We start from the raw sequence: 27,500 nt of genomic DNA, 5'->3' as shown, positions 1-27,500 counted from the left end.
CTTTTGCTCCAGACCAGCGAAGAGTCGGAGCCACTGCGGAACCAGGTTATTCGGGCCGAGAGCCAGTTCTGTGGTTGAGGAAACACTAAGAACAGGTTCCAGATCAGGTTCCAGATCAGGTTCCAGATCAGCTTCCAGATCAGGCTCCGGCTGCGAAACCGGACCTCGAGTTGCCTTGGTGGAAAAAAGGGGGGTAACAGGAAAACAAAGGTGGATCAACCGCCATGACTTGAACAGAGGATATAATCCTCTGTGCCGCGGCAGACGCCTCTCTGCTGGTTTCAGTGGCGAAGCTCCTCGAACACGGACGCATCATCAACTGCAATGAGCCGCTGTTGAGGGATGAGGGGCCTGTTGACGAGAGCTCCTTGTGACTCAGGCCGTGAACAGTGTCGTAATATACTGTGCAGTACATGCTAGATGATGGGTGGCTTTAATCCAAACCGCATATATACATATTTCACAAAGTGTGGCCCAGTGGGAGCTGAACAGCCGTGACTTTCTAATGGCGGCGTTGCTGCTCTGAGCGACGGAACTCCACAGGAAGCGACGACCTCAGTCGCGGTTTTTTTCCGAGAGGAAAACATCGTTTCCTTTTGTGAACGCATCAAAAAGAGCAAAGTGTCCGACGCGAGTGACGCACGCAGAGTCGGTGTCGTCTCTCACCGAGCTTCTTCTCCAGCTGCGATCAGCACCTCCCGCTTCTTTGACTCCAACAGAACAAACCGCCGCCTGGGAATTCGTTTTTTCCGCTTTAATCTCCCATGTTTGACTAACGTGACCTTTTCCCTCTCTCTCTCTCTCTCTCTCTCTCTCTCTCTCTCTCTCTCTCTCTTCTTTTTCCCGTCTTACAGTATGGGGAGGAGGAGGTGTGTTCGGACCGCCTGGACACCGACTTCCCGGACATCGACCTCTCGCAGCTGGACACCAGCGACTTCGACAGCGTCAACTGCCTCAGCGAGCTCCAGTGGTGCAACGACCAAGCGGCAGACGCGTCGCCGGCCTCCATCCGCTACAGCACGGCGGACGAGCTCTTCGAGGTGATTATCATCACGATTAGCTGTTCAGGTTTTTAAAAAGGTAGTTCAGTACTTTTGTTTTTTTTCCCGTGAGCCTTGAATGGAAATCAGGGAATTCTACGTCTGCCAGTGAAGAAACACGGCCCTTCTGATTATCACAGTACAGAGACAGAAGAACCTGATCGCTCACGTCCAACAGTTTCATCCAACTTCCTCTGGTCCATTAAGACATTTACCAGGGATGCACCCAAATATTCAAAATTGTGTGAAAAGACCGAATCATTTTTACTGAACAGTGTTTTTAATGAGGCGATCAAAAACCTTCGAGCGCGGAATGCGGTGCACAAATGAAAGTGTTCATTTTATTTTGTTTGATTTTAAGTTATATTTTTGTTTTTGCTGGTATGATGTCCGGTGGAATGTAAATTTTCTTTTCAGTTTTATATAAATATTTATGAATTTTACTTCTGTAATTGTAATTTTTTTTCCCTTGAAAATCAAGACAAAAAAAATTTAAAAAGCACATTGAGGCTATTTCATTTATGCAATGGTGAAAATATTTGGCAAAATAAATGAAAAACTGTTTGGTTTCCCTTTCGGCCGACAGTTTTCATTTCTGTGCGTCTCTCAAATTGACATGAATGATGTTTCACGTGCAGGTCGAAAGGTAAAAGAACAAACAAGCCCTCGCAGGAGGAAATGAATCCACCTCATCAACAAGTTCAAATCCAGATTTGCTCGAGTTTTAAGCCTTAATCCACAAAGACCAGGAAGAACCAGTTCAACTGGGAAAGTTTGTTGATCTGATTTGATGTAGTGAAATGAAAAACACATCATGAGCGTTTCAACCTTAGAAGGAACGTCATCGACTCGCGAGGCCAAAAATCTGCACATTTAACTATTTTAGGTTGAAAAATCTGCTGCTATAGAATATTTCTTTTGTGGACAGAATCCTGCTGCAGTGACTTCTCATTTGAATCAACAATATATACTCATGCTGCAGGCTGATCCGTCCCTTCAGATAACTTTCTTAATCCGCTGCATTTCGACCTGAGCTCTTATTTCAGTACGCTCACTAACTGCTAAGTGCGTGAAATGCCACGTTGATTTGTTTGTGTAGCTCGTTGCTACTAGTCGAGTTATTTAAGGGGTCTCAGTTTCCAAGGCCTCCACCACCCGATCCCCCCCGCTGACACGTGTCCCCACCGGCTCTGCCAGGGAAGTCATGGCTAGTGATGCCGGTCTGTAATGCGACGACGATGGAAGCGGGGCCCCATCGGTTCCCGTGGCTGCGGGGCGTCTTCAGGGCCTCGGGCTCCGGGTATCAGGTGGTGCCCGTTCTGGAGGAATTCAGGGGTTTGGTTCATCGATCGTCTGTAGGTTGACGTCCCGCTCGTCCCGTTGCTGAGGCTCGATGGGGCGCGCCTGGAGAAACGCAACGAGGACAACGGGGAGATGAAGTAGCGTTGAAGGTGCAGATCAGCAGCTCTGTAATGGAACTCTAATGCTGAGTACATACACCGCAGAGTATTGGTGAAATGAAGACGATGCAAAGGCATGATGGGAAGAGTAAACACAGACTGTCTCTACGACTCTCCGTGTCTTTTTTTTCATTCTCTCTTCGATCCCCCATTAGCCGACGCCGGTTCGTCTTCCTGCGTCCGACAGAAGAAAGAAGACAACAAAACTTTTACGACGCAGAAACTACATCAGCAGTAATATTCATATTCGTATTGACGCCGTAATATTGACAGAGAGAAGCTTCGTTACTGTGATCTGCCGCTGACAAGCCTTCGGCCCGATGAAGACTTAGAGACGTCTTCTCTTCCTTCCTCTCCATCTTCTTTTACTATTTTTACTTTCCGTCTGTTTTCTCTTTGTTCTGCTCGTTTCTCCCTCGACTCTTTAACCGGATGCTTTCCCGACTTAAGTTTCCAATCTGAGCCTCGTTCTTTCTGACTCGTCTTCCTTTTTTTAATTGCTTCTCTCTCTCGCTCTCGTTTCTTCTCCGTCTATTTTCTCTGTGTTTTGACACGACTCTAATTGATTCTTCAACCACTCTACCTTTAGTGCCTTTATACCACATCTTAAAGTGTTGTTCTTCTGTCTCTGTCCTCTCACATGTCTGACATTGACTACAGCGACTTGTATCTGGTGTTTTCACATTCCTCTCCTGAAGGAAGAGATTTCTGTTTCAATTCTCTGCAATTTGAAATTCAAACGAATCCTGTTCAAGCTAGATTTGCTCCGTAACAAATACAGAAAACCAATCGCTGTCGAATATGAAGAAGTGAGTCAAAGAAACCAGAAACTTCCAGTGCAGCAGAGGCAGCGAATCATGAGAGGACGACATGTTTTTTCAGCAGACAGTTAGCGTTAGCATTAGCAGTTAGCATCATGAGAGGACAGCAGGTGTGTCAGCAGACAGTTAGCGTTAGCATTAGCAGTTAGCATCATGAGAGGACAGCAGGTGTGTCAGCAGACAGTTAGTGTTAGCATTAGCATCCACGAGAGGACGGCAGGTGTGTCAGCAGACAGTTAGCGTTAGCATCATGAGAGGACAGCAGCTGTGTCAGCAGACAGTTAGCGTTAGCATTAGCAGTTAGCATCATGAGAGGACAGCAGGTGTGTCAGCAGACAGTTAGCGTTAGCATTAGCGGTTGGTGATGTTGCCTCTACCCATCTTGTTGTTCACACTCTCTAAACTCTAAAACGTGACTGGAGGGGTTCTTAAAGAAAAAAAAATCTATATTTCTATATTTCTCATCCCCTTGGTTCCTCTAGCTGTATCATATCTTAGCCGATATTGTATTGATCAGACTGATACAGCAGACGTTCAGACGTCTTTGCGTTATGAACACACAGTAATGAATAGACACCACGTCTCCGTCTCTCTGCTTCACATCAATACACCACTTATTTACAGCAGCGTGTCGCAATCTAATCCCACGTCCGGGCGAGGACGTCGATCCGTGTTTGTGTGAGAGTGTAGAGGAAATACGGTTTGGCTAATTATATGTTATTACTTTAATTGTAATGATGATGATGATAATAATAATAATAATAATAGTGCAGGATGTTTATTGTCAAGTAAATAATTGTACGTGTTGCAGCCCTTTAACTTTCTCGCTCTCTGTTTCTTTCACACTCACAGTCGAGTCCAATCATAATCCAGGAAATCTGATTAATAACCCATCTGATTAATTAATTATAACTTTGACTCCGAGTGCGTTTCTGTTCCGAAATCTCTCTTTACGTCGCAGCATCCGGCGGAGAGACGGCGAGTCGGCCAACCAGAGAGACAGAGACAGAGAGAGGGGAAAGAATTCATTCATTCATAAATAGTTTGCACGGCTCGAGCCGGATGGTGATCGTAGTAATAATAATAAAGGGAAGAGACAGATGAATGGAGCTTGGTGGCTCCGCTCTCAGCAAGATGGCTGCTCCACAACAGTACACAACCCCGTGTGTGTGTAACAGGAGGGAAATCCACTAGGGCTTATTTTCAAGCTGAAATCAGAGGATGTTGACTCTTTTTTTACTTGAACCGATTAATCGATTATCAGAATAGTTGCCGATTAATTTAGTAGTCGATTACTAATCGATTAATCGATTAACTGTTGCAGCTCTAGAAGTCACAGATTAATACTGGTCTCTATAAATCCCCCGCCCATCATCAGATTAACGTGTGTAATTTTCTTTCTGATGTCAGTGTTGCATACATATATATATATATATATATAAATATATATATATATAAATATACTGTATATCATATCATATCATACGAAATAATAAATCAGATAGAAGAGAATGGACTTCAGGGAAAAGTTCGGATCCAGGAAGTGATTCATCAAAAAAGTCTCAGGAATCTTCCCGGGACAAATGTTCACACATGAATCTATAGATATGAGAAGAAGTGAGTTATTTTTCCATAACTCGAGACTAAATGACTCAGTTACGGTTATTATTTTCCTCTCAATCAATAAATGTGTAAAACTAATGCGGGCAAGAGCTCCCCAGTCCCGACAGTCACACAGGGACAAGATGCAACGTGTCCGCTGGAGTGAGTGATGAACTCTGGGAAGTGTAGGAAAAAATGAAATGACAACGTTGGCTCTGCAGAAAGAGATGAACTGGAGAGTAACTGGAGACTGAAATGAAAGAAGGAATTCTTGAAATATTAAATGTTCCAGTTTTTTCTTGCACAAGTTGGTTTTTTTGACCCGAGTTCGCGGTCGCTCATTGTTCTCACCCGCGCTCCCGCTGTGTTCCTTCACAGATCGAAGAGGAGAACGCGGCGCTGCTCGCCGCTCTGACCGACAGTTTGGATGGCATGGTGGACGCCGAGGTGGGCGGGCTCTCCGTCTTCCCCGCCCTGGGCGAGGAGCCCGACCAGCGAGGGGAGGAGGAGGAGGAGGAGGAGGACGGCGGCGGCCTTCGCCTCGTTGCCGAGGACTTCAGCCGGTCGCTGGGGGCGGAGACAGAGGACCCGTCTCTGGTAAGAAACACCGGGATGCTTCTTCTTCTTCTGTGGTCATGGAGATGGGACCCGGAGGTCTCACTCCTCCACGATTAAGAGCGACTCGGATCCGCTCTGGTGTTTTTTTTGTTCTCAGTGGTCTGAAAATCAAAAGTCGGACTCGGCTCAGAAACTTCCAGCCCGTTGAAGGTTGGAAGGCCATCGTCTCCCCCGTCCCCCCCCCACTACCATGTTGTTCCTCCTTCGTCCCCTTCGCCCCCCCCCCCCAGTATCTCGTTCTGTTTAACGTTCACTAACCTCCATCTTCCTCGTCCTCGTTCTGAAGTTCAAAGTCTGCCGTCAACTCCAGGAAAACAAGAGAGGCGCTGTGGGGCACAGGGTGACCTTTCATCTCGCCCTCCTGCCTGCGTGTGTGTGTGTGTGTGTGTGTGTGTACCTATCTATCTCTGTGAGGACCAGTCTGAGTTATAGGCCGTTCATAGTGCAGATATGTTTGTCCTCACTTGTTTGAGGGTCAAGACTTCAGAGATCATATCAGCATTATGTTTACAGTGAAGGTTGGAGGTTTGTGATCATTCAGGTTTTTTGTGTGTGTGTGTGTGTGTGTGTGTGTGTGGTCTTCTGCCTTCAAGCACGTGGTGAAGTTAGTGTGTTTGCTTGTTTTCTCTCTCTCTCTCTTTTCACACAGTGCTGCTGGATGCCTCTCTCTCTCTCTCTCCCTCTCTCTCTCTCTCTCTCCCTCTCCCTCTCTCTCTCCCTCCCTCCCTCTCTCTCCTTCTCTCTCCCTCTCTCTCTCCCTCCCTCTCTCTCCTTCTCTCTCCCTCTCTCCCTCCCTCCCTCCCTCTCTCTCTCTCTCTCTCTCTCTCTCTCTCTCTCCCTCTCTCCCTCTCTCTCTCTCTCTCTCTCTCTCTCTCCCTCCCTCTCTCTCTCTCTCTCTCTCTCCCTCTCTCCCTCTCTCTCTCTCTCTCTCTCTCTCTCTCTCTCTCTCTCTCTCTCCCTCCCTCTCTCTCTCTCTCCCTCTCTCCCTCTCTCCCTCTCTCCCTCTCTCCCTCTCTCTCTCTCTCTCTCTCCCTCCCTCTCTCTCTCTCTCTCTCTCTCCCTCTCTCCCTCTCTCTCTCTCTCTCTCTCTCTCTCTCTCTCTCTCTCTCTCTCTCTCTCTCTCTCCCCCCCCCCCCCTCTCTCTCTCCCTCTCTCTCTCTGTCTTTTCCCTGAACCTCACTTCTCAGAAGGGACCTTGTTTTTCTCCCCTCGCTCAGTTCAGTCCCCTCCTCCTGTCATTGGCCCCTCGCCGCCACCTGAACCACACCGACCCCTGAAACAAACACCAAACCTCCGTCTCCTCGTACAACAAATCACCGTTTCACAGTGTGGACGTCGTCGGTTGACGAAGAAGCACTCCTGATGACGGCTGTAGCGAGGCCTTATTGCACTTGTCGAGATGAATCCAGCCCGTTTCCCTCATTTGACTTAAAATTCACAGAAAACAAGAGAGAGGGAAGAAGGGGGAGGGTTTCTGGTGCTCTGTGATTTAGCGGCGGGCTACAAAGATGCTATTGTTTGTCAGCTGTGATTCACAACCGGACGGCTGAATAACCTACTGCGTAAAATATCCACGAGCCTCCTCCTCCTGAAGCGAGGCCTTTTGGTTTGGGCTGATCAGATTAAAAATAGATTTGAAGTCATTTCAAGTGACGTAAGTTTAAAATACTTAAAGCTCCAGTGTGTAATATTTAGAAGAACTTATTCACAGAAATTGAATATATTGTCCATAACTGTGTTCATGAATGGCATCGGCGGTGCGCCACCATAAAGTGTCCCCTGTCGGTTGCTCAGTTGGTTGCGGTTTGCAACTTTACCACCAGAAAATTATAAAAATTACACACTGGGGCTTAAAAAACATCTATAAAACATCGCTATGTGAAACTGCAGAGACGACTCCTGATAAATGTCACAACAGCGAACAGGGAACCAGTTCTGTGCGGCCGCGGTGTGTGAAATACCACGCAGGTCTTTGTTTGGTCCACAACAGCAGATCAGTGACACTGAGAGGTCGAGTCGCCCAGATGCCTCCGTCCTTCGCTGTTGTGATAGAAAACTTTGTCGGCCCCAAACACACACACACACACACACACACACACACACACACACACACACACGGTTGCAGAGGAGACGCTGAAGGTCACATGATGAGAGTCCGTTTAGTGGAGAAGTTACTGTTGTACAATAAACTGAGAACTAAGCTCCTCTATTCAATGAATAGATTTATTTACATTATCATAACGAGAGGAAAGCGTACTGTAGTTTCTCTGCCGTGACGGGATTTAACCAGAGACTGTGTATATATGAAAATGGACGTTTAGTCATCAGGTCCGTAAAGTGAATACAGTGTGATTGACAGCTGGCAGCGTCCAGTCGTCGCAGGTGTAGGTGGACAAGCTGTCAGTCGGGCCACGCCCCCTGCTCCTCCAAATATTCCCACTAAATTCCACCTGCAACTTGAGCAGAGGTTTGTCAACTTGTGCTGCAGAAGTCTTTCTCTCAGCGCTCAGTCAAGATAACACACACACGTTACTACCACCATTAGTGCATCTGCGTCTGCCGTCTTCACCACCACGTCTGCCGTTTCCCTCGGAGCGTCATCTCCATTATTTCCTCGCGGACGGCAAGTTTACGACTCGCACGGCGACGAGTCAGGACTCCTGTCAGGAACGCCGCTGAACACTCCCGCGATCGTTTTATGATCCGTACAAGGTCTTTACAGTAGGATTATAATTAAAATGTCCAGGAATGTTGTTGTTCTTGCACAACTTGCAGAATTGGTCATGAATAGCGTCATATTTAGAAGATGTGGAGCGTTGACTTAATCACATACTCCTGCTCCTGTCGTGACCTTTCACCTGTAGCAGCCACTCACCTGTCGAAACAACAAACTGTGTCACAGTTTAAAATCACTGCTCGTGCTACAAAGACCTGTATTTATACTTTACACGACTGGTTAAGAATCATATCGTCACGACTCTGTTTCCATTGTCGTACAGTATCAGTGACAGAAAATAGCACAACTGACGTCACTTCACGTCCACTCACACAGAAAAGGCCTGGTGTTGACTCAGCTGAAGCTGTCAGGTGTGTGTGTGTGTGTGTGTGTGTGTGTGTGTGTGTGTGTGTGTGTGTGTGTGTGTGTGTGTGTGTGTGTGTGTGTGTGTGTGTGTGTGTGTGTGTGTGTGTGTGTGTGTGTGTGTTTCTCATCACCAACACTTCCATCAGTTGAGTGGTTCACTGTCACATGACCGCTGTCACTCATGCATTCGTGCCTGAGTGTGGGGCTCTGCCCTCTACTGGTGTGAAGTGATACTGCAGATTACCTCACTCAGTGTGTGTATGTGTCAGATTAGTTTAATTTGGTCCATATTGCATTCATGTCTTGTCGAGAAAGTAATTAAACTAGTCATAATTATTTTTTTATGTTTATATATATGTAAACATATATATATATATATATATATATATATATATAAACGTGCGTGACTTCGACTGCACCGCCACTTTAATTTGTGTGAGTGTGTGTGTATGTGTGTGTGTGCGTGTGTGTGTGTGTGAGTGTGTGTGTCCCACCGAAGAACAAGTGGTTCATTGATGCTGCCAGCGCAGCTCTGCTGGACGGCGTCCAGAGCCGAGTGGATGAGAGCGTTCGAGGGGCCTGGACGCTGCCAGAGGGTTTTTCAGTGTTTCACACAGACACAAACCTTCAGTCTCCTCTTCACTCTCAGAGGAGCAGCATCATCACACACACACACACACACACACACACACACACACACACACTCCCTCGGCCAAGTTGGCTAGGTCGCCCACCCCCCATTAGCGATCGTCCCGTTTCAGTCATCTGACCCAGATAGTATTCTGTGGTCGCAGCCAGCGACTGTACGTCATGTATCCATTAGAGAGCATCACCGTGACGGTGATGTGGTAATAACAAGGCTCAAGTTTGACCTCTGGACAATGATCAGCTGCTACTATCAGTCAGTTCCCGTTTCTCTACCTCATCCTGCTCCACGTTTATTCCTAGAAAAGGGATTTAACAGCCTCAGATTCAGGACATGTAGTTGGACGTACAGTCAATTTCAGGTGTTTTGGCTTCATCGCACACATTACATCTCAAATATGTAACGTGGCTACATGTGTGACAATGAGGCAGATTATTAAAAAGGGAATAAAATACGACATTATAAGACTAATAATGATGAGGAGATTCATCCCTGCAGAAAATTCCAATGTAGAAAAATATTAAAGACGAGGAAAAGTGTCCTGGCTACAATACGCACAAGCTTCTGTTGCTATGGAGAAGAGTGGACTCAGAAGTGATGAAGCAAATTATATGAATTCAGGAATTCAGGCCCCCCCGCGACCCTTAAATGGATAAAGCAGTAGACGATGGATGGGATGGAGGAATTCAGGAGTTATGATCCGACAACAACAACAACAACAACAACAACACATCATCTTCTGAGTCCATTCTTCTCCATAGCAACAGAAGCCATGACTTTGTTATTGTAGCCAGGACACTTTTCCACGTCTTTATTAATTTATTGTTCATGTGTTGTTGTCGGGATCATAACTCTGCAACATTTTTTCCGAGATTCATCAAATAAGTAAAGTGATTTTAAACTGTGCCAATGTATATTTTTTCTTGCGTTTCCACGACCGGAATCCCGAGCTCGGTCCGTCAGAACCAGAGTCGACCAGGACGACAGTTCATTTATTTCCAAATCCTCCAAACAGTCAAATCAATTGAGAAAACCATAACGTGACTTTAGAATTATAATTCTTTTGCTTTGCTGTAAACGATTGGGGGAGCTCTTGTGAATCCCCGTTGCTCCGATCCTCGTTCCTCATCACATCTTCACTTCCCCACGTTGTCGTCGTCGTCGTCGCCGCCGCCGTCGTCTCCGGGAGCGTTTTTCTCCCTAAGCTGATTCATATCAGCTGATCGGCCCCCTGTCATGGAGCCAGGCACCGGAATGAATGGACGAACAGACGGATGAAAATGATAATGAGAAAGCGGCGCGATGGCGTTAACATACGTTTGAAAGGTACAGTAATAATCCAGGGAAGGATTCAGGAGACAGGTCGTGTCTCCGATATCTTCACTGTGGAGGAAAACCTGGAGGGAACAGAAGGAAGAGGGAAGACTGGTGTTAAAGCTCATGAATGGAGGTGATGAGAGAGGGAACGACGAGGATTGATGTGAAGTGTGAAGCAGGAGGAGCAGAAGTCACGCGCGTCATTCCAGAGAAAGTCACGGGTTGAATCCAGATGTTTTAATGGGACGCGTGAACGTGCGAGGTGATGGATGTACAGTATCATCGTCTTCCTGCACATTATCCCCGTGTACAAACATCCGTCAACAGCCGACAGAATATAGATTAAAAAATTTAAAACGACGGACGAAAAGGAGCCAAAACGGTCGGACGCTGTTCATCTCGCTGTAAAAAAAAAAGAAGTTTTATTTTTATTTCTGCTTTTCTCTTTTGATATTCTGGGCAAAATGTGTAAATGTCATATTTCACGACAGGTGTCAGTTTCAGACTCGCTGTGATTATATTTCATGTCACAGCGGGAACTAAAGAGATTAATCTCAACCCTCTTAACGTTCTTCTTCTTCCTCTTCCTCAGCTGAAGAAGCTGCTGCTGACTCCTCCCAATGTGCCCGCGGGCGTCGACGCACACAAAGATGGAGTCCACGGCCATCGCTATAGCAACAGAAGCCTGCAGCTACGGACGGTCAGACCTCTGGTCAAGGTGGGGCATATTTTAATGTGGCACATTTTGAGATCTCTCACTACACTCATTCATCAGGCAGCCGTGCTGCCTCAGTCTTCCTCAATCTTCCTCAGACTTCCTAAATCTTCCTCATTATTCCTCAGTCTTCCTCCGTCTACCTCAGTCTACCTCACTCTTCCTCAGCCTACCTCAGTCTACTTCAGTCTTCCTCAGTCTTCCTCATTATTCCTCAGCCTACCTCCGTCTTCATCAGTCTTCCTCCGTCTACCTCAGTCTACTTCAGTCTTCCTCAGTCTTCCTCATTATTCCTCAGCCTACCTCCGTCTTCATCAGTCTTCCTCGGCCTACCTCAGTCTACTTCAGTCTTCCTCAGTCTTCCTCGGCCTACCTCAGTCTACTTCAGTCTTCCTCAGTCTTCCTCGGCCTACCTCAGTCTTCCTCAGCCTACCTCAGTCTTCCTCAGCCCCCCTCAGTCTTCCTCAGTCTTCCTCATTATTCCTCAGACTGATGCAGTGTTTTCCGACGTACCCCCCCTTCACACACACACACACACACACACACAACCCTGCCGCCCCCCACCCCCAACTGCTCCCTGTGTCTTTGGAACGCCGGAGAGAGAGAGAGATAACAAAATTGGATTTTTTTAAATCACTCCCTCGGAGTTGAGGCTGGAGCAGTAATTGACTGCTGCACACGAGGCCGGAGGTCGAGCTTCTCTTCAAACAACTGTCTGCACTTATTGTTTTCTCGCAGGCTCGAGTCAAACGAAGACTGAGAACGGATATTGGCATTCGATTATAGAGCTTCAGTCAGTTGTGGCTTGAGATTGTCTTCATCTTTTTTTATTTTACAGATGAAACCAATGTTTTGTTTTCTGATAAATCACTTGTTGTGCTCATAGAAGTTATGACTGTTCCCTTTGTGAAACTAACTTCAATGCAGAGGAAGAGGAGCAGCAAAACTTGTTACTGGTTCTGACTGGTTGTTTCTGGTTCCAACTGGTTCCAACTTGTTCCGACTGGTTGCAACTGGTTGTAACTGGTTCCAACTGGTTGGTTCTGGTTCCAACTGGTTGTAACTAGTTCCAACTGGTTCTGACTGGTTCCAACTGATTCTATCTGTTTCTGACTGATCCCAACTGGTTCTGACTGGTTCCAACTGGTGGTTCTGGTTCTGATTCTAACCGATTCCAACTGGTTCTGACTGGTTGTAACTGGTGGTTCTGGTTCTGATTCTAACTGATTCCAACTGGTTCTGACTGGTTGTAACTGGTTCCAACTGGTTGGTTCTGATTCCAACTGGTTCTGACTGGTTGTAACTGGTGGTTCTGGTTATGATTCTTACTGATTCCAACTGGTTCTGACTGGTTGGAACACAAATGTTCCAGTGACCAAACTTAAGTTATGAAAACTTGCGTCGCCTCCAGTGTGATTGACCATAAGACACGTCCCCGAGACAAAACCTGAATTCTCAACAGGTCTGAGTCCAACAACAGCTTTTATTCTATTTTCCAACATGACACATCTCTCATGTCAGAACAAAAACTCTCTTGCGGAGACACTGAGCTGCCGCCGCCCGTGACGGATGTGGTGTTTGGGGGAAGCAGCCTGGTGCTGTGTGACTTAGCAGTGATTGGATCGCTGCTGCCGTTGAGCTTCCAGTGGCCATTGATTAGGAAGCCGGGTCGTTTATCTTGTAACACGCGGCGAGTCTTCACGCTGCCGTCGGCCCACAGGACGCAGCGCGGGGATGAAACGCAGCGTGTATCAATCACACACCTGCCTCACCTCGCTGCTGTCCAACGTGTGTGTGTGTGTGTGTGTGTGTGTGTGTGTGTGTGTGTGTGTGTGTGTGTGTGTGTGTGTGTGTGTGTGTGTGTGTGTGTGTGTGTGTGTGTGTGTGTGTGTGTGTGTGTGTGTGTGTGTGTGTGTGTGTGTGTGTGTGTGTGTGTGTTTACCGTGGCAGATGGCAGGAGTTTTGACTTACAGGGCAACAGTGAATTGTAGTCTCTCTCTCTCTCTCTCTCTCTCTCTCTCTGTGTATGAGTAATATGGAATCAGCCATGTCCTCGCAGCTGCAAGTTGAATCATCCCTCAGAGTCGGAAGCTAAATTCACTGCCGCGCGCTCGGCGTTCCCGTATCCAGGGGAAGGAAAACTGAAGAACCACACGTGCACGTTTCAGTTATTCATATTCTCTTGCTTCTCCCCGTGAACAATGAGATATTTTTTAATATAAGTTTCATATAAAACATGAGGTTGTAGTGATAGTTCCAGTGTGTTGTGTTTCATGTTGGTGTTCAATGACATGGTTCAGGGAAAGTTTGGGAAAATACAGTCAGTCAGTCAGTTTATTTATTTTTATTTATTATTTGTCTTGAGTATCATTTTTTCAAAATGTCAAAATATGTTTTTCTTGGTGATTTCTGAGTTGCATGTTATTCCCATCGTTCTCCTCTGTTGATGTCAGCGGAAGCATTTCCTAAGCTTTACAAAAAGAACTCATTGTGACGTAAACGATCTCTTTCCCTTCAGGGATTATGTCGCTAATCGGTCAATCCCCTTGAAAGAGTATTTAAATCTGGTTGAAAATAAGTGTGAACTGATCTGTATACGTTTATAATTCATGCATGGTAAAATCCTAAGACATCTACTGTACCACAGTAACTGAAGAAAAAAACAATTATGGAAAAGGTGAAATGACCTGGTTGATCATTTCGATCGTTGAACTTCTTTTGTAGCATGAAATTATGAACTCCATTTAACAGACAAGATTAAAAAGATCAACTTGTAAATTCAAACCTTTTCATTTATCCGTTTATTTATTCATCATCTGTTCAGTTGTTGTTCATCGATCTGACACCAGATCGTTTGTCACCAGTGACTGATGGTGCACAACATTTTATTAAATGTGTGTGTGTTGACGACGTGTCACTGCGGCTTCTACTTGATGTCGACATGTTGTGACTCCACTGGTGTTGACCGCTTGTCTTCCTCCGCCCTCAGACCGACGGCCCTCAGGAGCGGAAGCCGCGGGCGGTGCGTCCAGCCGGGCGCCTCTGCACCGAGCTGCACCGCCACCTCACCACCGCCAAGGACGCCGAGGACCAGCCGGCCCCCGAGTCGGACGAGGACGAGGAAGAGGACGAGGACAGTGAGTCGGAGGAGGAGGATGAGGAGGAGGAAGAGGAGGAGGAGGAGGAGGAGTCTTCCAGCAGCGAGGTGGAGGGCGCAGCCGCCGCCGCCGCCGCCGTCCCCGCCGAGCCGGCGAAGCCTCAGTTCAGCTCGGAGAAAGAACTGCACTCGGTGGTGGAGCTGATCACGTACATGCACACGTACTGCCTGCCCATGCGGAAGCAGCAGGGCTGGGAGCGCAAGGACCGCGAGCTCTCCAGGGCCCGGGCCCGGCCCGAGGCCTCCCGCCCGGCCGCCAGCTCTCTCAGCAGAGTCGTCCTGGTGTCCGCCCCCGGGACCAGTGGGGGTCTGTCCGGGGGGACGGGCAGCGGCGCCCCCCGGAGGCTCCCGTTTGCCCGGCAGAGGGAGGCGAAGGCCAACTCCCTTCTCCGTGAGCTCCTGCAGCAGAGCAGCTCCTTCGACGTGAGCAAGCCTTACAGACTGCACAGCCCGCCCTACTCCCACTCCCACAGCCCCGCTCCCCCCGCCTCCACTAAATCAGCCCCAGCCCCGTCCCACAGCTCCGCCGCCCCCAAACCAGAGCTCCGCAGAGACTCGTCCTCCCCAGAGAGGAGAATCCACTCCTCCTCGTCCTCCGAGGCGCCTCAGAGACCAGAGGAGGCGGCGGAGGACGGCGGCGGCTCCTTCTCCGTCCGCCGTTCCCGGCGTCTGGCCTCTTTCCCCAGCCGCTTCGCCAAGAGGCTGAGGCCAGGGCGGGTGAGGGAGGGAGAGGGGAGGGACCGGCAGGGGAGGGGGGACGAGGAAGGAGCGGGGGTCAAACTCCTGCCGACCCAGGCGGGAGGTGGAACCACGACGGAGGCGCGGACGCAACCGCTGACGTCCGGCGAGGGCGGAGGAGGCGTCGCCGCCACCGATCACAGCTGCCGCAACGGTGAGTTGACTCTCAATCTTTAAAAGCTGCTCAGGTCAGAATCCATCAGGATGATTGTATTCATAATGTCAGACGATCGCAAATCTGTCTGGCGTCGACGCCCAGCCGTCTTCACTGAACGTCCGCGTCAGATTTGTGCAGTGACTGCAGATCATTCGTGTCTGATCCGAGAGTCGCTGAACGGACGGCAGACATATTTTCCGCCTTAATCGCGGAGCAACGCGTCTTGTGAACACGTGTGACGTGATGGTTTGTTAAACAGGCTTCTGGTTTGTGTTTGCAGAGAAGCGAGCCTGTCTGTGCCTGCCTCTGAACCCCAAGTCCACAGGGTGAGTACGACCAGCGCACAGCGGAGCTCGCTTATTAAAGCGGGAGCAGTCTCTCATCGGTGCACTTCAGTTCTTATGTCATAGTACAGTCAAAGAACGTGCGACAACACGAACGTCTGTTTGTTCATAACTGCAACAGTGTACAGGAGTTCACACGTTCATGAGCAGTCGTGACCAAATGATTCTTTTCCACATTATTTCCTCTCTGATTGCTAAACAGATATTAAAGTCGCGTTTTTAAAGTTCATAAAAATAATCTGCTATGTCTAATATGTTGTTCAACATTGTTTAACTCTCTCTCCCTCGCTGAGGAATTCTGAGACTATGAATATTCATGATATGCAAACGACACAGGCCCCGCCCACCACAGCTTCTCGCACCAGGTTGACGGCTGGAAGAATGTGATCGACATGATGGATAGAGGCTTTACTGATCTAATGTCTGTGAAAAAGGGGAAATTACCGCGTTAATCACCTTTAATGTCGTTTTTTCAGACGAAGCACTAATAGTGTTGATCCTTCACGGGTATTAATGTCAGTTGTGTAATCAAACGCTCCGTAATCTGGCAGTCGTCCACAATATCGTAAATTAATACCTAAGAGGAAGTCGACGTGTTTGGGGGGAGGGGAGTTTGTTCTTGGCAAGAGGAGGAGGAGGAGGAGAAATTATATTATTATATTCTGAAATAATTCAGCAACTTTATTTAAAAGAATCCCACCGTGAAGCGGCGGCCGCTGGCTGACCTCCTCAGATTATAATCTGCCCCGGACACGGTGCCCTCACGCAAACCTGGAACTGCTCCAGCTCCCGCCGGTCACAGAGCCCAGTCGTGATTGTGAACAAAAACCTCTGGCATCCGTCCATCTCCTAAATTAATTTGTCTTCTGAAGCGCTCACCGAAAAAAGAAAAGAGAAAAGAACGAGAGCGAGAGAGACCGAGCTGTTTTTAAGGCTAAGTAATATCCCGCCCAAAGCAAATCCACTCTGCGTCGCTGCCGCCGCCTTTTCAGAAACAGAAGCAGGCGGCCAGAAATAGAAAGAAAGAAAGAAAGAAAGAGAGAAAGAAAGAGAGAAAGAAAGAGAGAGAGAGAGAGAGAGAATTGAGGCGAGGACGGAGGAGAACATGTGCTCGCTGTGATAAGAACGTCGGTGGAATTTACAGAGAGAAACTCAGCAGACGTCAGCTGGAAAACGGCACCGGTTTTATGTCAGAGAGGGAGAAAGTGCATCGACTGCATCTCCTCAGGAGGTTAATGGATCCTGTTGTTGTTGTTGTTGTTGTTGTTGTTGTTGTTGTTGTTAAAACTGCATTAGATTATCAATCAGTTTCATTTCTCTCTCCACCACCAGAGAGTCCCAGTTCAGCACCAAGCCTTTCGAGCAGACGCTCAGTGTGGATCTGTGTGGGACGGCAGGTAAACACACACACACACACGCGCACACTCACACACACACACACACACACGCACACACACACGCAAACACACTCTCACACACACTCTCACACACTCACACACACACACACACTCACACACACACACTCACACACACTCACACACACACACTCACACACACACACACACACACACACACACACTCACACACACACACACTCACACACACACTCACACACACACACACACACACACTCTCACACACACACACACGCAAACAAACTCTCACACACACACGCAAACACACTCTCACACACACACTCTCACACACTCACACTCACACACACACACACACACACACTCTCACACACACACACACACACAAACACACTCTCACACACTCTCACACACTCACACTCACACTCACACACACACACACACACACACGCACACTCTCACACACACACACACGCAAACAAACTCTCACACACACACACACACAAACACACACACTCTCTCACACACACACACACACACATAATGCAACCAAATCGTACCTCGCCCGGGATTAGAAGTCGCAGGTGCGTGAACGTGATTGTACAGAGCTGCAGATTTTTGGAGGAATTATCTTTGGTCAGATGAGAAAATGAATTTCACTCTTGACATCTGTACAGTGAATATGAGGCCAGAACAGTTATCTTAGCATAGTTTTAGACGATTGTTGGCAGGTGAAGTTTGAAGAGCTGCAACAAGTCATTGATTATTAAATGAATCGGCAACTATTATTATAATCGATTATTCAGTTTTAAGTTATTTTTTTCATGAACGGGAATATTTTCTGTTTTCTTTGCTCCTCTGTGAAAGTGAATTTCTTTGGTTTGTGGAGAAAACAGAATATGATCAACATTTTTCACGCTTTCATGAACTAAACGAACTCAAATAATCGAGAAGATCGTGGACAGATGAATCAATTGAATAAAACAATTATTATCTGGCAGCTCATCTGTTTATGGCCTCCCTCCCCCGTCAGGTCTCACCCCTCCCACCACCCCGCCTCACAAGCCCGTGGAGGACGAGCTCTTCAAGCCGACAGAGGGAGGAAAGGGCGGCAGAGGATCTGGCGGCGACGACGGCGCAGGAAGCGGCAGCGAGTCGGTCCTCCCGGCTTCAAGCGTCGCCGCGAAGGGCTCGTCCTGGCTGAGCCGCGCGCACCACGGGAGGAAGCTGCCCGAGCAGACGGAGCTGTACGCCCAGCTGCGGCGCATGGGCCAGGCGGGCGACGCCGACGACGCCCGCTGCAGCTTCGGCGACCACGACTACTGCGCGCTGAGCCTGGGGGAGATCCGCAAGCGCAGCGCCGCCATGCTGGGCACCATGCTGCAGGCGCAGGGCGGGGGCGACGGCGCGGACCAGGCGCCGGGCGGGAGGGGGAAGGGGGAGAGGCCGGCGCCGATGTCAGAGGCGGCGGAACAGAAGGAGGGGCGGACGACCGCGGTGCTGTCGTCATCGCCGCCGTCTCGCTCGTCATCGCCCATCCCGCCGTGTCCCGACTCCCCCGCCAGCAAGACGGACTCCAGGTGAGGCGAGGAAGAGTGAGGGACACAATGAGAATAACTCATTATAACTCGTACACACTTCTCAGCATCTGGTTCCACATGCGCAGAGCAAGTGCTTCACATCAGCCTCTAGGATCGGAATCTTCTTTTAAACCCAACAGACGGTGAAAGAGGTTAATTCATGAACTTCTGGTTTGTAGCTCGTAGAGATGCGTCATGGACACAACTGTTCCACACAACGACTTATTTCAACCAACGCAACGTTTACTTTGCTTTCAGTCGAAAGTGTAGATGTAAAAAGTCACAGGTTTCATCCGTCACGACTCCTCAGACGGAGGTCGTGTTATTTCTGCCCACGAGAGACGGAGCAGAGCGATGTCGTACTGCAGGCGGCGGAAGAACGTCTCCCTTTTTCTGTTATTTGCCGCAGTTCACCTGTTTCCACACGTCTGACATTTCAAGTTTCACCTCGTGTCCGTCCTTATCTCACTGACTGTCCTCTCTCCTCCCTCCCTCTCCCCCTCGTCCTCCTTCAGTGAGAAGTCGGAGGTCTGTCCCGATGACAAGCAGAGGAACAAAGCCAACTCTGACGAGGTACAGAACCTTCACTCTCCTCTGAGCTGCAACACCATCCAATTAAAAGAAACTTTAGTCAAACAAAAAAAGCAGACTTGACCTCACCAGACTATAAACCGACGCCCCAAAAACATCCAAATATGATTTTGGTACATGAGGTAAACACAAACAGCCGCAAGATCCCAACAACACACAGAATGTAAATGAACGTCTGAAGTGCTCAGTGCCTCAGGACTGAGCCTTCCTGCTTCACTTCCCACGTCTGTACTCTCCCTTGTCCTTTGTCCTGACTGTTGCCATGGTTTCCCTGTTGCCAGGACAACTGCCAGGTGTTTTACATCCACAACCTGCCGAGCAGCGTGACCCAGAACATGCTGAGGAAACGCTTCCAGGTTTTCGGCAACGCCGACGACTGCAAAGTCATCATCTGCAACGAGTGAGTGTCCCGACGTGAAGTTCCTCAACCCGGGGACGAGATAGGAAGTTTGGGGGGTTGATATCAATATATGTATCAAGATAATATCCCACTGTCAAATTTCATACTAGACTGAAGTGTGTGTTCGAGAAAAACATATTCCCCTGAATAAAGCGTTTGTCAGACCTCTCCAAACTTTATCAAGTTTTCTGAAGGGCTGACAACCACAAATTTGTTGGAACTAAATGTTTACATTTGCATTATTTATTTATTTTATCCATTAGTCATTTGTTACTCACAAATTTGGGCTGTGCCCCTCTCCGCCTGCAGGGAGCGCTGTGGGGTGATAAAGATTCGCCAGGCGGGGGTTCAGAGACACTGGAGAGAGCGGGAGACAGTTTTCCAGAACGGACCTGCGGGACTGAGGAGGCTGACGAGAAAACGCTACATAGACCTTGGTGATTAACACACGCACGGCATCAGGCAACTTTGGCAACAAAAGTTGTGAATTCCCTTTGAGCCCATTTTAGGGAAATGTTGTTGGAACTTCTGTCTATCCAACTATCTATCTATCATCCAACTCTCTATCCATCTATCTATCTATCATCCAACTCTCTATCCATCTATCTATCTATCATCCAACTCTCTATCCATCTATCTATCTATCATCCAACTCTCTATCCATCTATCTATCTATCTATCATCCAACTCTCTATCCATCTATCTATCTATCTATCATCCAACTCTCTATCCATCTATCTATCTATCTATCATCCAACTCTCTATCCATGTATCTATCTATCTATCTATCTATCTATCATCCAACTCTCTATCCATCTATCTATCTATCTATCATCCAACTCTCTATCCATCTATCTATCTATCATCCAACTATCTATCCATCTATCCATCTATCTATCATCCAACTCTCTATCCATCTATCTATCTATCTATCATCCAACTCTCTATCCATCTATCTATCTATCTATCATCCAACTATCTATCCATCTATCTATCTATCTATCATCCAACTCTCTATCCATCTATCTATCTATCTATCTATCCATCCAACTATATATCTATCTCTCTATCTACTGTATCTATCTATCCAACTATCTATCTATCATCCAACTCTCTATCCATCTATCCGTTCAACTATCTGTCCATCCACCCAACCATCTATCTATCTATCTATCAAACTATCTTTTTATCTCTCTATCTACTATCTACATCTATTCATCCAGCTATCTATCCATCCATCCATCCATCCATCCATCCAACTATCTATCTACCCGTCCATCCATCCAACTATCTATCTATCTATGTATCTATCAATCCAACTATCCCTCTATCTACTGTACCTATCTATCCATCCAACTGTCCTTCCATCCATGAGTTGCATCAATAAAAAATGAAGCAGCAGGAAGTTGGAAGTTCAGTATATCTGTCGCTGCTGTTACAACAGTTTGTTGTTGCCAGTTTTGTTTGTGATGAAATAGATTTGAATATCGGTGCAGATGCAGATTTAACAGCAAACTGAAGTTGAACTTCAGTGAACTCAACTTCAGGACAGATTATTTTCTACACTGACACAACTCTGACTTGTTTTGTCCCGTAGACGAGGCGGGTCCGGGTCCCGTCAAGAGCAAGTACGATGCACTGGACTTTGACACTCTGCTGAAGGAGGCGCAGAAGTCGCTGCACCGCTGACAGCACAGCGCCCTCCACTGGCCGGCCTTAGTAAAAACCGCAGCACCATCCCTCCGACGGCACTGCTCTGTCCTCAGAGAGGGGGGGGCCTCTCGGTGACCTCCATGCAAGGCGACCTCGCAAAATGTTTACATTTTTACCATTGGAATAAAGTAAGGACCTCGTTGTTGTTTTTCTTGATTTTTGTTTTTTAAGTTTCTTTCACCGGAGGGTACTGCTTAAAAAAAACGAGGACGCCACCGGGAGTCCGGATGAGTCTAAAAGAGACAATGGAGGAAATAAAAGACTTTTCAACAGCAATGGAACAACAAACATGCAAACAATGATGATACAGTTGTCTGCTGAACAACGGTAACCACAACAACAAAGCTGCTTCCTGTCTGTGTTGGTGACATCATCGCCTCGGGTGAGAGAGAGAGAGAGAGAGAGAGAGACCTCTGTAGCAAGGCCTTGCTATCCCTGCATTGCGTTGGTCGTCGTGGTGTGCGTTTCTGCGTGTGCGTGTTCTTTGTTCACTTTGTTTTGTAAAAAAAGAAGAAGTAGAAGAAGAAGAAGAAATAAAACTCCCTCCTTCCATCTGGGGGGCGGTGAAACTGCTGCAAGCTGCGTTCGCCCACGACGTCGTGTGGTGGTTTGTGTGACCACGAAAAGAAAAGAGCAAAAAAAAAAAAGTTACCCTGCTTTGTTTTAGCGAAAAATTTGTGGATGTTATAAATTTTAAAAATCTACTTTGTGTGTGTGTGTGTGTGTGTGTGTGTGTGCGTGTGCGTGTGTGTGTGCGTCCACGAGAGTAAATAACAAAAAAAAGACATTTAACTAAATCATTTGATGACTGATACAAAGTTTACAAATCTAAAATGAAGAAGAAGAAAAAAATCACGTGTTTTTTTTCTCTCTTTTTGTAATTGTAGTGCTTCCTTGATTTGATCTATGCACTGTACGGAGGTTAAATGTCTCCGCTGTCCTCCACTTTCGCCCCGTGACGCCCACCTCCAACGCCGCCACGCCGCGACCTTACGGGCTCCTGCTACTGGCTGCTGCTACTGGCTGCTGCCACTGGCTGCTGCCACTGGCTCCTGCCACTGGCTGCTGCCACTGGCTCCTGCCACTGGCTCCTGCCACTGGCTCCTGCCACTGGCTGCTGCCACTGGCTCCTGCCACTGGCTGCTGCCACTGGCTCCTGCCACTGGCTCCTGCTACTGGCTGCTGCCACTGGCTCCTGCCACTGGCTCCTGCCACTGGCTGCTGCCACTGGCTCCTGCCACTGGCTGCTGCCACTGGCTCCTGCCACTGGCTCCTGCTACTGGCTGCTGCCACTGGCTGCTACTGGCTCTGTTCAATAGACACTCTGTTCCTCAAGGCCCCAACTGGGATCTCGTGGAAAAAAATTACTTCGTAAAATCGATTCAAACAAAAAGCTGACGCTTAAAAAAAAAGCTCTTCTGTTGAGTTTCACATGTTGTGAAATACTAGAATGAGCGTTTAGTTCGTCTGTAGTTTGTTCGCCTGCTGTTGATATGATGGAGTTTGGCCACAGGATCATTGGTGTTTACTCACGTGAGTAAATACAACCCACTAACGTTCTCTGTCGGACGTCAGGAGAATGTTGGGGCTAATCGGCTTTTCGCAACTAAGCATCACGTGGTTTTTATTTAGCCCGAGTTCAAATATTTCAACGAGAGCAAGTGAAGCCAATCACGCAGATTTCAGGTCGCGACGTGACTCAACAATTTGTGTCTTCACTCACGTCTACGCATTTTCTTTGACTTAACATTTGGATTAGCCCAGAATCTTTTGGGTTAAGGGATAAAGGTTAAGGGAAAGGGTTAAGGGAAAAGGTTAAAGGTTAAGGGAAAAGGTTAAAGGTTAAGGGTTAAGGCTGGAGTTAGGTGGATAAAATCCGGGTTGTTGTTCGCCCTCAGATCAAATCCTCCGATTGCTTCCGAGATATAAAAAACGTGGCCCGGATCAAATTTACTTCACCGTTCTTAGGATCCAGACTTTGAAGTGTCCAGAAAAAAACCCCAAGAAAGTTCTTCGTCGGCTGTTACCAGGTGAATTTCTTCCCCGTCACGACGGGTCTTCGTGCATCGTTGATGGGGTCCGACGGAACTCCTGACAGCCCCCCACCCCCCATTCTCCCCCCACAATGCAACAGTTACTGTTTACATTCGGACTGCAGCAAGCAGCACTAACCTGGGGGAGATGAAGATGGCCGCCATTGGCGCTTTTATCCCGCCCTCCTGATATGAATTCATCGCATCCAGAACCTTCCAATCGTCTCTCGCATCACGAGTCCGTCTGATCGTCCGACCGATCTCCTGCACTAAAATCCAAACGGAATGTATCGAACAATCTGAATGTAATCATCGCGTCCCCCCCCCCCCCCCCCCCCCCATCTCTGCTCGGCCCAAAGATTGTGGAGCTTTTTGGTGCTTTTAAAAAACAGAAAAACAACTTGTGACTGATTCGCGCTCAACGTTCAGTCTGGGCGGGCGCCTATTTTACATCCCTCACACAGCCAGTAGCACCCAGCAGTTAAAAAAAGGGAGACCAGCCAATCGGGTCGCACGGAAACGAGCCACCGACCGTGCGACGCGAGCCGGGGAGCGAGCGCGGCGTTGGGGCTCGACGGTCACGAAAAAGAAGAGCAAATCGGCCAAGAATCAGATTCCTCGTCCGGGAGGTCCTGTATCAGCTGAGCATCTCTACCTCACATCCATCCTTCCCCCTCCCCCCTTGTCTTTTTGATTTCTGGATGCTCCCCGACTGAAGGGCAGTCAAAGGTCGTGTTTATCCTCCGACCCCCTCGTAAGAGGAACAATCTCTTCTCTTTCTACTTCTCGAACCTTCGCTTGCCTCATAACGGTTGTTGAGCGTGTCCTGTCTCTTGGAGTCTCAGTGGTTTGTGTGTGTGTGTGTGTGTGTGTGTGTGTGTGTGTCCTCGTGAGTGTTGTCTTTGTCTCGTGTTTGAGTCGGACACCGCTGACGCTTAGCGGGTCGTGAGGAAGGGGGGGGGGGTTGAACGGCAGCCAGTCGGATCGAAAGATTCCCAATCTTCTCTCCTTAGCTCCTCCTTGTCCTGACACGCCGCTTCTCCCGGTTTCCCCGTTCCTCCTCTCCTCGGCTAAGAATTCCAATGAAACGCAGCCCGACTCCTCCCCTCTCTTTATCTCTTGTCGCTTTCTGTCCCATGTGGGCTCAACGTCTTGTTTTTAGACGTCTTCTCCAAACTCCTGGTAAACTCCCCTTCCTCCTCCTCCTCTTCCTCTTCCTCCTCTTCTTCCTCTTCCTCCTCCTCCTCCTCCTCCTCCTCCTCCCCTTCCTCCTCTTCCTCCTCCTCCTCTTCCTCTTCCTCCTCTCCCTCCTCCTCTTCTTCCTCTTCCTCCTCCTCTTCCTCCTCCTCCTCCTCCTCTTCCTCCTCTTCCTCCTCTCCCTCCTCCTCTTCTTCCTCTTCCTCCTACTCTTCCTCCTCCTCCTCCTCCTCTTCCTCCCCTTTCTCCTCTTCCTCCTCCTCCTCTTCCTCTTCCACTTCCTCCTCCTCCTCTTATCTAATCAACTCCTCGGTAACACACACAAAAAAAAACTGAATGTTTACATCACTCGATTCTCCTTTGACTTTATTAGGAACGCACACTAAGTACAAAGGCGCCTTATTCAGTGTTTTTGACAAAAAAAAAAAATACAATAAAGAACAGCGAGTGAAGCGGTCCGGAGGGTCGGACCCTCTCCAGGCCGATGTCCAAAAAAACAACCAATTTAGTTCTATACATACTGATTTAGAAACGAGGTGTCGGGACAAAAAAAGAAAGAAAATTCAAACAGAACTAATCGCAAACAACTGAATGAGTATTTGTGCTTAGTATGTATACTACTAAAAAGTGAGAGAATGTGCTGGTTTACATATTGAAAAAATATATGATGAATATATATAATGTGTATATATAGCACTATGCCTCAGTGTAAACATAAGATGTGCTGTGTGTTTTGTTCTGCTCTGACAGGGGCGGGGTCACGGACGGGGGCGGGGTCACGGACGGGGCCGGTCGAGGGTTTGTGTGTTCGGTGTTTGTTCGGTGCAGGGAGGAAACAAAGGGATAAATACATATTTACATTGAAACGCCTTCACCCAAAGTTCAACACTGTTGTTCAATGAGAGACATACAAAAAAACCACGAGAATCCCTTTAGACCATCACACGGACGAGGTTCTGTTTCTGTGCTGTTTTTGAAATATTTTTGATTCTTTCCTTTTCTTTTCTCCTTTACTGTTTCCTTTAAAAAATGCAATTTGAGATGCAATACGTAATAATCTGTTTCTGTGAGACGGACGCTCCGAAACACTGAGGTAATAATGTAACAGTGAATCGGTCGGTCTGTCGAAAGAGAAGCGCACGCGGGCAATCGTTGAGCTGCAGACGTTGAGAAACAATAACAAACACACCAAAACATCAAAAAAACAAAATGGCAGCAGGAAGGAAGAATGTGGTCAGGTCGTCTCCTTTAAAAAAAACACGTATACAAAACAAACCCATATTATACTCTTGCACAAAAATGACGTCCCGAGTAGTGAAATATTTTCCGAAGCCGCCGTGACGATGTCCATCGCCACAGTCTGATGGTGCACAGGTTCCGTTCCAACGCGAGTCGCAGTGGACACTTGTATCGCAGCTAATAACTGTACATGTAGAACTCTGGTGAGAGGAATGTGGGAGGGAAGGGAAGGAAAACGGCTTGACCCCCGACAAACACTTTCAAACCAGTTGATACAGACGAGGCAGAAACTGTAGAAATCCCAATGTCACTGCAGAAACCGGTGTGAAATGACTCCGTAGGTGGAAGAACAGATGCGCGTCTCTTCGCTACCCGTAGGGGGCGTGAGAGGTCAAGAGCAAAGAGCAGAAACTTGGCTTCAAACGCACGTGGAACTTTTTTCCGATTTTGTTTCTCACAAATGACCAAAAAAAACGTTTTCACATTTTACTTCGTGAACCTGCTTCTTTTCCGTTGGACCTGATCCTCTGTTTTTCCTGCGGAGGGGAAACGTACAGTTTCTTCACGTAAACCCACTTTTTTTTGTCGGAGGAAAGTCGAGCCATTAGCACGTGGTGGGATTTCTACAGCGGCTGCTCGACATCCACACGAGCCCATTTCTGTTCCATCGTGGCGAGCCTTAACTATCAACGGGGGGGGGGGGGGGGGCTTTTTAAGTGTTTTTCCGTTTTCAGAACTTCTTTCCGATCCAACGTGGTTTATTATTAAATGATTACTGACGTAATTAAAACTACTTTTTTCAATAGCCATATTATTAAAAAGGTATATACATATATATGAATATATATATATTTGTGTGTTTGTGTAGATATCTAGATGATTATATACTTTCTTATAGAAAAAAACTTTGATGTTGACCATTCTCCTCAGTGGTTTTGAGAACACGTTGACACATTTCAACATAAATGCCGCTCGTCCGCTTCGGCCTAGGTGCTAGGTCGACGGGCGACGAATCCAAATAAAGAAGAAAAATGTTTAAAAAATAAAAAAACACAAAAAAAAAAACACTTCCAAAAGGGAACTACCCGCTCATCAGAATGCAATACCTTTCTTTCCACGATTCATTTCAGGAAAAATGGCAAGAAAAACCATAAAACTTGACAAAGGCAAGTTGACCAAAAAAAATTAAATATAAAATACTATAACGTACGGAAGAGTATTAGTGCCACGCGTAAGGAGTCTTGCATTTCGGGAAGAAATGTCGAGAGGAATTTTGAAATACTATTTCGAGAATAAAGTCGAAAATTGTGACCCGGAAGCACTTTTCAGCACCAAACAGCGGGATGTTGATGTTTTGTTAGCCAGTTTGCTAAGCTAACGCTAGCTGCTAACCAAGTTGTGACGTTGCGATATTATTATTGACAGGCTGAATCTGGAAGAAGCGATGTGGTGACAACGGGTCGACGTGCGTCCTGACACGATGACGTTCAACTGCAATCAACCGTTAATTAATGAATTTTGAGAGGCGATCGGTTAGCGAAGCTAGCGTAGCTTTGCTAACGCTACTTATCGCGGACGTGTGACAGCTGAACTGGAACCACAACACAGACGTTCACATTTCGTCTTTTTGACTTTATTCTCGTGCCCTAATTCTCTTCCGTAACAACGAGCGTGGCT

At 47.5% G+C, this 27,500-nt stretch overlaps 1 protein-coding gene across 1 annotated transcript in view; it reads left to right on the top strand.

Moving 5' to 3' along the window:
* ppargc1b (peroxisome proliferator-activated receptor gamma, coactivator 1 beta) overlaps positions 1-22,058 on the top strand; it is a 77,232-nt gene extending 55,174 nt beyond the window's left edge. Inside the window, exons 2-12 of the mRNA XM_035649706.2 lie at positions 855-1,040; positions 5,302-5,520; positions 11,179-11,304; positions 14,291-15,350; positions 15,634-15,679; positions 17,030-17,094; positions 18,104-18,650; positions 19,166-19,223; positions 19,523-19,641; positions 19,951-20,078; positions 21,239-22,058. Of these exons, the coding sequence (XP_035505599.2) occupies positions 855-1,040; positions 5,302-5,520; positions 11,179-11,304; positions 14,291-15,350; positions 15,634-15,679; positions 17,030-17,094; positions 18,104-18,650; positions 19,166-19,223; positions 19,523-19,641; positions 19,951-20,078; positions 21,239-21,330 (2,646 nt within the window). The 3' untranslated portion in view covers positions 21,331-22,058. The remainder of the gene's footprint in view (positions 1-854; positions 1,041-5,301; positions 5,521-11,178; positions 11,305-14,290; positions 15,351-15,633; positions 15,680-17,029; positions 17,095-18,103; positions 18,651-19,165; positions 19,224-19,522; positions 19,642-19,950; positions 20,079-21,238) is intronic.
* Positions 22,059-27,500: the final 5,442 nt, after the last annotated feature.

Source organism: Scophthalmus maximus, chromosome 9, assembly GCF_022379125.1.
Source record: "Scophthalmus maximus strain ysfricsl-2021 chromosome 9, ASM2237912v1, whole genome shotgun sequence".
Classification (NCBI taxonomy): Eukaryota; Metazoa; Chordata; class Actinopteri; order Pleuronectiformes; family Scophthalmidae; genus Scophthalmus; species Scophthalmus maximus.
This window is presented reverse-complemented; position numbering and strand designations above follow the sequence as displayed.